This window comes from Oncorhynchus masou, chromosome 10, assembly GCF_036934945.1.
Source record: "Oncorhynchus masou masou isolate Uvic2021 chromosome 10, UVic_Omas_1.1, whole genome shotgun sequence".
Taxonomy (NCBI): domain Eukaryota; kingdom Metazoa; phylum Chordata; class Actinopteri; order Salmoniformes; family Salmonidae; genus Oncorhynchus; species Oncorhynchus masou.
In genome coordinates, this window is record NC_088221.1 from 20,424,249 (window position 1) to 20,435,668 (window position 11,420).

General features: G+C 42.5%; 1 protein-coding gene across 5 annotated transcripts; it reads left to right on the forward strand.

Annotated features, from left to right (window-relative positions):
• Positions 1-1,064: 1,064 nt before the first annotated feature.
• Positions 1,065-11,388, forward strand: slc35a5 (solute carrier family 35 member A5). 5 transcript variants are annotated; one of them, XM_064976152.1, is made up of 10 exons: positions 1,065-1,144; positions 2,306-2,480; positions 2,563-2,661; positions 2,789-2,922; positions 3,004-3,071; positions 4,157-4,417; positions 4,624-4,830; positions 5,002-5,129; positions 5,517-5,785; positions 9,872-11,388. In XM_064976152.1, exons 2-10 carry the CDS (start codon positions 2,342-2,344, stop codon positions 9,938-9,940), a joined length of 1,374 nt encoding a protein of 457 aa, XP_064832224.1. In that variant the 5' UTR covers positions 1,065-1,144; positions 2,306-2,341; the 3' UTR covers positions 9,941-11,388. The 5 variants fall into 5 exon arrangements, with proteins under 5 accessions (XP_064832224.1, XP_064832228.1, XP_064832227.1 ...); XM_064976156.1 differs by having other exon boundaries at positions 4,157-4,345; XM_064976155.1 differs by lacking the exon at positions 9,872-11,388 and adding an exon at positions 8,404-8,661.
• Positions 11,389-11,420: the final 32 nt, after the last annotated feature.

Genomic DNA, 11,420 nt, shown 5'->3' on the forward strand with positions numbered 1-11,420 from the left:
AGTGTTCCAACGTATTTTTTCAATCTTGTTAATTGAAACCACATGATTTACTGTTAGTCACTCCGAGCGAAGCAATTTCCTTCACACATGTTACTACGCACTGGAGATGACGCTCTTGTTTTGATATTTATTCAGAACTGTTCCAGACCTCAGACTTTAAGATAATATTTCATTCCTTACTGTGCACCATGGGTGTCCCACAGATGCTTTCCCAAAAAGTTTCCATGATAAGCCTGGACCTGTTCATTCATCACCCGGGACAAGATAGTTCAGCAATAGCCCATGCACAACAATGGTTGGAGAAAAAGGGAAGAATGGCAAGTGTAGGGAACCAGGTCAAAATTCAACTAAAAGGCAACCTGCGATTTCTCCTCCAGTTGTCATACCTGTGTTATACCTGAGCCTGTGTTACTACCTGCACAAATTCCTATGCAATGAGTATACAGAACTTACTAAAGTTGAATAATCAGTCATATATTTTTTAACAAAAGGAAAGACAATGGCAAACTTGCACTCATACCTTTGTATAACTATTTTTGTTTCTTGCTAGACAGTGGGACCTACTAAACAACACAGTGTTAACAAGGGCTTGCATAATCACAGGCATAAATCTGAATTTTAATTCAGTATACCAATCATAGTATGCAATTAAGCTGCAATACATACCTTCTTGGGTGACCAAACAAAATTCATATAAATGTAGTTATAGATATGTCATTATCGTTGAAAGCAAGTACTAAAAGCGGTAGATCTGTTCTATGTGCGGTATTTCTATCCCTCCCGTTTTTAAAATTCGGTTTTGCGTATTTAACTTATGGTTTTGTACACCAGCGTTAAACAACTGAAAATACTATATTTTTGGTTACGGAAAATATATTTGCCATCGGTTTGGATTATACAATGATTCTCTACACTATACTTGCTTATTTTATCACATAAACTAAAAATAGGTGAACTATTAAAATTTTAGCAGCCAGGACATGGCGAGTGATTTCTGAATCGCGCATCTTCTAAATACGTTAAAACATGACGTCGCCAATCCCCGTTTCATACCCATTGCGCTTGCGCGCGTCCAAGGCTACCAGGAAGCAAACCCAAAGCAGTTTCACTGTCTACAATGTGTAGACAGAAAGCTGTAGAAAATGTACGATTTCTAGTAGCTAAGTACAAGCTCTTGCTTTTGGTTGAATTTTAACAGCAGGATTTCGTAGCCTACTCTTCATAGAGAAACGTTAGTTTTTGTGGACATTTTCGAGGGAGTGACATAGTGGCAGTGCTGTGTGCGTTGTTTACATTCTTGAGACACCACCAAGCAATCAAGCAGCTGGAGGAAGCTAACTAACTAACGTATCTAGTTAATTTCTATTGTGGTGACAGTTTATGTGAATCAAAATACAGCTTGATAAATGTATGACTTGTATGTATGACTAGGCTAGCTAACTATCCCTTTTAGTTTGTGATAGGCGTTTGATGACTTGCCCATGCACCTGCATTAGCTAGTATAGTACTGCCTGCATTTAACATGTTGTCCTAAAGTACAGTAAGCCTATTGCCATTACATATTGCCTTTGCATTTGGCTATATGCAAACATGCCATGCACACATTAGTCTTCAAATACAACTTGTCCTATAACAGGGTGTTTTAATGAAAATGTAGCATGACCTCTATTCATAATTTAAAATAGCCACAATGTGACCTTTTGTTCATTTGTTTGTTTTGGTAAACATGACTTTAGCAACCATTTCAGATAATGTAATAATAACTGCAGTTGAACTGTGTAACTATACTCGGGAAGAAAACCCTCTGTGTGTGTCTCTTGTGTTTGGCCCTGTCTGGCTCTCACATGCTTCTAATCAGCTTGACAAACAGGAAGATTCTGCGAAGAGGTGATAACCGTGGCTACTTTAAGGACAAAACTAGTTACTGTATATAGCCTAGGTCATGTCCTGTGGCTTTTAGAGAGGAGCAGAATAGTTAGACCTGTTTGGGATGTTGTGGAAGTGGAAGGAGTTAAATGTGGCTACTATCTGGGCATAATTGTACTGCTGTAGTCAACTGTATGGAGAGTGATGTGAAACTAGCAGGGTTCGAGTAGGGTGGATTAGGCTGTGAACAGTTTCTCTCAGAACTGGGGTGTGTGCTGCGGACACTGAAGGCTTAGCTTACTGTTGTTGTATTTGATTTCTCTGTTCTTACTGTTATTTTCCCTTCTTATTTTCCCTCCTCTGAGTGCTCTGCCTACATGTCAGCTCTTGGCCTGCATTCATATACCAGCTCACAGTGGTTTTGTTGTGTGTGTTTCAGTGAGCCAGGAGCCCTGCGTGTGTGTGAGCCCACACCATGGCGTGCTGCCGGCTGTGCTCCAGACTGTGTCCCAGGCTCTGCTCCCGCTCCTCCGCGTACACTCTGGCTCTGGGCTTGGGCTTCGTCACCCTGGGCACCTCTCGCATCCTGCTGCTCAAGTTCTCTGCCAACACACGTTAGTACTACATTATCATTCATGGACTTCAGTTTGAATCGATGGTCTTGTGTAACTGTTTTTTCTCTTCTTTGACCAATAGAGAACAAGTATGACTTCCTCCCTGCGTCTGTCAACCTACTGGCAGAGGGGCTCAAGCTGCTCTTTTGTCTTGGCATGTCTCTGAGGGTCATGGTCAGAGGTAAGAGATGGGCACTGAGGGAGAGGGCGCCATCTTGTCCAATGTCACAATTCAGAATGTTTAGAGTTGTTGTTGTCGAGCAAGAATGTAACTGAGAGAAGGTGAGATAAAAGTGTATGTATTCCAGACGGTCGTTCATGTCGAGAGCTGGGCTGCTCCTCGGGCTCTGCCTTCCTGAGTTTCATGAAGTGGTCCGTCCCCGCCTTCCTTTACTTTCTGGATAACCTCATCATCTTCTACGTCATGACCTACCTACAGCCTGTGAGTTTAATAATAACACACTGCAGTGTTTTAAATGCTAATGTTAAAGCCTTGGTTGTCTCTGATTCCTTTCCCCCACAGGCCATGGCAGTGTTGTTCTCCAATGTTGTTATCCTGACCACAGCTATCCTGTTCAGAGTTGTGCTGAAGTAAGTCACAGTTTTGTTCTGGACATAGTGTTCTGTACTGGACCTATATGTTTGTTTACATAGCTGATAGTGGCACTCGAGGTAAAAGTTTCCCCCTAACTAATGATCTAGGATCAGCTTACACTGACACAACCCTAACCAATGCATCTGTTTTTAGCTCAATATTAAATCATTTCTTGGGTAACAATTAAGTACCTTACTGTGATTGTTTTCTATTAAAATGGTCAAAAAGAAACAAAAATGGCTTCTTAGCAAGGAGCAATTTAACTAGGACTGTGTGTGAGTGGTGAGGGGGAACCTAGCTGTTATTGGCAGAGAGGTTTGGTACTCTTTGTTATTGGTCTATTAACTAATTTACCACCTGATGATGTCACTAGATAGTTCAAAACTACATCCCACCACAACTGGCTGAAATTTCAGGCGCTTTTCAAACAGATCTTAGTAGCGCTCCCGAGTGGTGCAGCGGTCTAAGGCACTGCATCTCGGCGCTAAAGGCATCACTACAGAGCCTGGAATCGAAACAGGGTCTGTAGTGATGCCTTTAGCGCCGAGATGCAGTGCCTTAGACCGCTGCACCACTCGGGAGCGTTAACTAGCCGTTATTGGGAGTCCCATAGGGCGGCGCAGAATTGGCCCAGTGTCGTCCGGGTTAAGGTTTGGACGGGGTAGGCCGTCATTGTAAATAAGAATTTGTTTTTAACTGACTTGACTAGTTAATTAAAAAAATTACACTTAAAGGGCATTATCGTCATTTTCACAGTATTACAGGAAAATCATGTTTTTGACTGCACTGGTCCTTTTTAAAGCTGGAATCTGTACTTTGTGAAACTGTCACCACCGTTTGCGATATTACAACAACAAAAGTTATTTTAAACAACATATATATATATATATATATATATATATATATATATTTTTTTTACCACAATATTGGATGCACCTCTCTTCCGTTTCATTAACAAAAACAATAACAGCTTTAACCATTATTGAGGAAAAATCGTAAACTGATTTCAGATCAGCATTTAGGGTCAGCCTATGTCAAAGGGTTCAACTCTGACCGCTGCTATTCCCCTCCTCTCCCCTAGGAGACACCTGTCCTGGGTGCAGTGGGCCTCCCTGGTCATCCTCTTCCTGTCCATTGTCTCCTTGACGACGGGGTCGGGAGGAAGCCAACGGGCCATAGCGATGCCGGGCCTCCACCCCAGCCCCCTCTCCCCACCCACCAACAGCTGCCTGCTCTACACACAGCTAGAGGAGCAACGAAGGAACGACAGGTTGTCAGAGCGATGGATGGATGGGAGGGAAGGAGGAAGGGAGGCAGTCAATGTGGAATTCAGCACTCCTCTGTACAGTGTCTGTATTAGGACATCTTCACACATCCTGCATGACACCACAAGTCTCCTAACCCTGTCAATAAGTCAGTCTAAGTAAGTGTTCCTGCTGTCTCCCCTCCCTCCCTCCCTCCCTCCCTCCCTCCCTCCCTCCCTCCCTCCCTCCCTCCCTCCCTCCCTCCCTCCCTCCCTCCCTCCCTCCCTCCCTCCCTCCCTCCCAGTAACTCCAGCACATGGAGCTCAGTGCTGCCGGGACAGGCTGAGGTGTGGCGGGGGAGGCTGATGGGGACCCTGCGCTCTCTGGGCATGGGTCACATCCTCCTGGTGCTCCAGTGTTTTATCTCCTCCATGGCCAACATCTACAATGAGAAGATCCTTAAGGAGGGAGACCAACTCCAAGAGAGCATCTTCATCCAGAACAGCAAACTGTAAGAACTCATGTGAATGTTGGCACACACACACACACACACACATGCATGAATGCAGACATATGACACACACGCACATATTCACACAGCTATCAAACATCCCAATAACCACCGAACTACACACAAACACCCACACCCCATCTGTCTAAAAATCAGTGTATGTGGTTGCAGGTACATGTTTGGCATGCTGTTCAACGGTCTGACTCTGGGTCTCGGGGGCGAGGCGAGGGGCCTAACCGTCCGTTGTGGCCTCCTTTACGGTCACAACGTCTACTCACTGGGACTGGTGCTGGTCACTGGTAGGACACACGTACACACTGGTGCTACTGTTGTTGAATTAACCCCATACAATGTAAAGTACTGGTTCATTCATTAGCATGAATAGGTACAGTATGTACTGTGCATATGGTTAATGCATTATTATTGATTCACTATTCATTACTAATATATTGATCCGTTATTCCTGACAGCTAGGGTCTGTCGGTGGCGTTCATCCTAAGGCTGATTTATTAGGAATGCATTATTATCAATATAAACATTATTATTAATACATTACGAAATGTATCAGTAGCTTCCCTGGGCCTGTCAGTGGCGTTCATCCTGAGGTTGATTATTATAAATGTATTATTATTGATCCATCATTATCAGTATGTACATTATTAATATATCAAATGTTTTATCCCAAGCTGCCCTGGGCCTGTCGGTGGCGTTCATCCTGAAGTTCAGAGACAACATGTTCCACGTGCTGACAGGCCAGATCACTACAGTCCTGGTCACGGCCCTGTCCCTCTTCCTCTTTGACTTCCACCCCTCGCTGGACTTCTTCCTGCAGGCGCCCGTGGTGCTGCTCGCCATCTTTGTCTACAACGCTAGCCGGCCCAAAGACCCTGAGTACGTCCTGCAGCGCGAGAAGCTGCGCGTCATTAACGGAGAGGTGCTGCAGAGGTCGCGAGGGGTGAGGGCCCCTTTTTTTCCCTTCATCAATCTACACACACTACCCCATAATGACAAAGCAAAAACAGGTTTTTAGACATATTTCCAAATGTATTAAAAACACTGATAAGGTATTTACATAAGAATTCAGACCATATAATCAGTACTTTGTTGAAGCACCTTTGGCAGCAATTACAGCCTCAAGGCTGAATTTAGGGAGTTTCTCCCATTCTTCTCTGCAGATCCTCTCAATCTCTGTCATGTTGGATGGGGAGCGTCGCCTCACAGCTATTTTTAGGTCTCTCCAGACATATTTGATCGGGTTCAAGTCCGTGCTCTGGCTGGGCCACTCAAGGACGTTCAAAGACTTGTCCCGAAGCCACTCCTGCGTTGTCTTGGCTGTGTGCTTAGGGTCATTGTCCTGTTGGAAGGTGAACCTTCACCCCAGTCTGAGGTCCTGAGTGCTCTGGAGCAAGTTTTCATCAAGGATCTCTCTGTACTTTGCTCCATTCATCTTTCCCTCGATCTTGACTAGTCTCAGTCTCTGCCGCTGAAAAAAAAAACACAGTATGATGCTGCCACCACCATGATTCACCGTAGGGATGGTGCCAGGTTTTCTCCAGACGTGACACTTGGCATTCAGTTCAATCTTGGTTTCATCAGACCAGAGAATCTTGTTTCTCATGGCTGTCATGTGTCTTTTACTGAGGATTCGCTTCCATCTGGACACTACCATAAAGGCCTGATTGGTGGAGTGCTGCAGAGATGGTTGTCCTTCTGGAAGGTTCTCCCATCTCCACAGAGGAACTCTGGAGCTCTGTCAGAATGACCATCGGGTTCTTGGTCACCTCCCTGACCAAGGCCCTTTTCCCCCAATTACTCAGTTTGGCCGGGCGGCCAGCTGTAGGAAGAGTCTTGGTGGTTCCAAACTTCTTCCATTTAAGAATGATGGAGGCCACTGTGTTCTTGGGGTCCTTCAATGCTGCAGACATTTTTTTGGTACCCTTCCCCAGATCTGTGCCACGACACAATCCTGTCTCAAAGCTCTACGGACAATTCCTTCGACCTCATGGCTTGGTTTTTGCTCTGACATGCACTGTCAACTGTAGGACTTTATATAGACAGGTGTGTGCCTTTCCAAATCATGTCCAATCAATTGAATTTACCACAGGTGGACTCCAAGTTGTAGAAACATCTCAAGGATGATCAATGGAAACGGGATGCACCTGAGCTCAATCTTGAGGGTCTAAATACTTATGTGAATAAGGAATTTCAAAAACCTGTTTTTGCTTTGTCATTACGGGGTTGTGTGTGTGGATTGATGAGGATTTTTACATTTTTTAAAATCAATTTCAGAATAAGCCTATAACCTATCAAAATGTGGAAAACGTCAAGGGGTCTGAATACTTTCCTAATGCACTCATTCAAGGGTTTGTCTTTATTTTGACTGTTTTCTACATTATAGAAATAGTGAAGACATCAAAACTATGAAGTAACACATATGGATCATGTAGTAAACAAAGTGTTAAATAAATCAAAATATATTTTATACTTGAGATTCATCTTTGCACAATCTTGGCATTCTCTCAACCAGCTTCACCTGGAATGCTTTTCCAACAGTCTTGGAGTTCCCACATATGCTGAGCACTTGTTGGCTGCTTTTCGTTCCCTCTGCGGTCTGACTCATCCCAAACCATCTCAATTTGTTTGAGGTCAGAGGATTGTGGAGGCCAGATCATCTGATGCAGCACTCCATCACTCTTCTTCTTGGTAAAACAACCTCTACACAGCCTGGCGGTGTGTTGGGTCATTGTCCTGTTGAAAAACAAATTATAGTACCACGAAGCGCAAATAAGATGGGATGGCGTATCGCTGCAGAATGCTGTGGTAGCCATGCTGGTTAAGTGTGCCTTCTAAATAAATAAATCACTGACAGTGTCACCAGCAAAGCACCCCCACACCATCACACCACCTCCTCCATGCTTTATGGCGAGAAATACACATGCGGAGATAATCCGATAATCCGATAATTCACCCACACCGCGTCTCACAAAAACATGGCTTTTGGACAAATTTCCACCAGTCTAATGTTTATTGCTCGCGTTTGTTGGCCCAGGCAAGTCTCTTCTTCTTATTGGTGTCCTGTTACTAGTGGTGTCCTTGCAGCAATTCGACCATGAAGGCCTGATTCACACAGTCTCCTCTGAACAGTTAATGTTGAGATGTGTCTGACACTTGAGCTCTGTGAAACATTTATTTGGGCTACAAATTCTGAGGCTGGTAACTCTAATGAACTTATCCTCTGCAGCAGAGGTAACTCTGGGTCTTCCTTTCCTTTCCAGTATCAACATAGCTTGATAGTTTTTAAGACTGCACTTGAAGAAACTTTCAAGTTTTTGAAATGTTCCGTAATGACTGACCTTCATGTCTAAAAATAATAATGGACTGTTGTTTCTTTTTGATTATTTGAGTTGTTCTTGCCATAGTATGGACTTGATATTTTACCAAATAGGGCTGTCTTCTGTATACCCCCTCTACCTTGTCACAACACAACTGATTGACTCAAATGCATTAAGAAGGAAAGAAATTCCACAAATGAACTTTTAACAAGGCACACCTGTTTTTTGAAATGCATTTCAGGTGACTACCTCATGAAGCTGAGAGAATGCCAAGAGTGTGCAAAGCTGTCATCAAGGCAAAGGGTGGCTACTTTGAAGAATCTCAAATATATTTTTATTTCTTTAAAACTTTTTTGCTTACTACATGATTCCATATGGGTTAATTCATAGTTTTGGTGTCTTCACTATTGTTCTACAATGTAGAAAATAGTAAAAATAAAGAAAAACCCATGAATGGGTAGGTGTTCTACAACTTTTGACCGGTTGTGTGTGTGTGTGTGTGTGTGTGTGTGTGTGTGTGTGTGTGTGTGTGTGTGTGTGTGTGTGTGTGTGTGTGTGTGTGTGTGTGTGTGTGTGTGTGTGTACAGACAGACAGAACCCACTCTCACACATATACAGTGTGACACAGGCAAACACACATGCACACTGAGGGCAACCATGATTCTCATTTGTATGTAATAATGATTTAGACTGTGGGGAAACCAATGTGATTCTGTGTAATGAACAGAGTTTAGATTCCCACCACAGCCTTAGCCCTGGGTAACTGCATTACAGTAGGTACATAGATGTATTAAATTAGGTTGGTTAGAGTATGATGATAAGTAGGAGGTTGTCGGTCTTTGGAGGCTCTGTGTGGAAGTTGCCTGTAGACATAAATCTAGGATCAGCAAACCTTCCTCAAATTCTTAGTGTGGAAATGGCTATTAGGTAAACGCAGTCAGAAATGTGAAAAGATAGTGACATTACATAGACTGTGTTGGGAGAATCCCCCATAAGAGGGGAAGCACACCAGAGTAACGGACGGTTAGGGTACTTAAAAACAGTGTGTGGCTGTCCTATCGCCCCTGACTGCAGAACACTGCCTCTGGCCGTTAATTTCCTGTCGATTCTATTAAGGATGGGCACAATTTAATCGAATATCAGGATATCTGAACATACGTTAGCATTCGATTACTTGAGTGAGTGTTCATTTACATGTTTTATTTATTGTAAAGGATATACCATGACATTTTAAATACTTAATAAAATAAACTTTTGAATATTGTTCTTATAACTGTGCGTTGCCACTTTTCGCCACTTCAAATAGCAATTACTGGCGAGGCCCTAAGAGTTTCCAGAAGAACTGACACAGATCAATGCAAAACACTCACCAGAACCTTTTTGTAAGACAATCAGTTCTATTGTCTCTTTTACTGTTGTTTTGAACCCCAAACTACGGAGAAAAACAGCTTTCTGTTGTTTTACCTCTGCATTTGCTTCATTCTAATTGATCAAGAGAGTCATCCATAATTGTCTGGATATTCCCCAAAATATCCTGATATTATTTGAATAGTGAAATAATATAAAATGCCCTTCCCTAGATTCTACATGGTTTTTAATCGCCGTTGTTCATCGACACCCAGCAGGTAAATGCTGGGTGTCGAAAGACGTTCATCTTTCTGGTGTTATTCCTCTCTAATCTCCACCATGCTTCCTTTGTGTTTGTGTAGGATGGGGAGGAGCTGGAGAGGCTGACCAAGCCAAACACAGACAGTGAATCAGAGGAGGAGTCTGTCTAGCCTCCCATTATGACCTCACAATGACTCATCCCTGTGATGTCATCAGAATGCCTGACTCTGTGACATCACAATGGACAAACTGTCAGTCCTTGCTATAACCTGGCCTGTGACATCATCAGCCTGTGACATCAGAATGGACATGCTATGTATTATGACATCAGAGCGGCTTGGCCTGTGGTGTTGTTGGCCTATTGTGATTGTCATAATTTATTGTACATCATAGATGCGGTAAAGAGGTCAATGGAACTCGACACAAACATGGAAATGCCATGGAAATGCATGGGGGAAAAGATCCTGAGTCTCTTCATTGCCCCCCAGCAAAATGATCCTACATTTAGGCTATTGTTTATATGTGTATTCCACACTACGGTATGTTGAGTATAATGCGTGTATGGATGTCAACCCCAATACATGTTCATGTCAACACCAATCAACTGCATTACAGTTAAAAACGACTGACTACCATGACCGATTTCTATATGCTAGCTATGCGCTTATACGAACAGGAGTTAGCATTTAGCAGTCACTTCTTCTTAACCTGAAAATAAACAACTTTTAAATGTTATTCTGCGAAAACTGGCAAATATATCAAAATCAAATTTAAGTAGCCACATTGTGGGCCTGTCCACAAATATTCACTTTGTTAGATCAGACTTGTTGAATGTGCGCCAATCCGGCATCCTTCTTTCCCCCAAGGTCTGCGTTCCATTGACCTCTTTACCACATCTATTCAGAAATGTGCTTGTTTGTGTATGAAATGATATACAAATAATATTGTAATGGAATAAATGCTAAATTTTGTAGATGTTGTTGTATTCAAAATAATGCTATTGCTGTCATTGACACAGTGGCAAGGGTTATAGCTGTCAGATGTTGAGAAGTTGATATCTGCCGGTATGGTCTCTGTTTTTATTATACATTTGTTTGCATTATGTTGGTGTCTATTAAGAAATGTACTCAAGGCTGTTGGATGTTTGGGAGCTAAATTAGTTTTTCTAATGGCCAACTACTCGGTTTGTCTTAACGTTATTACGTACTCACAAAGACCATACAGTACTAGCACACGGACCATGTGATTTCTTCTGGTCTCAGTCCATGTTACGTACAGAAAACCCAATCTGACGGTAAAACATGTAAGATTGTGTTTCACATTACTCACTGAAAAAGAATTAGCTTCTCTAGTGGTTTATATGTGTTCAACGGTGTTACTCCTCTCCTGTCCATGCTTATTGTGCCATATAATTTACACTTCTATCATGTATTCAAAAAAGCTTCTTGTGAAGTTATGTTTATGAAATCATGTTATGCATAACAAAATGATGTTATTCTGTATGCATTTAAGGCAATTTACACCTGGTTCGTTATTATTATTCATGACAGTGCATAATTACAATTTCTTAAACAGTCAACATATCAAATGAACATTAAAAACTGCCAGAAATACCATATTTTGTCTAGTTTACTGACCATATTTTTTCCA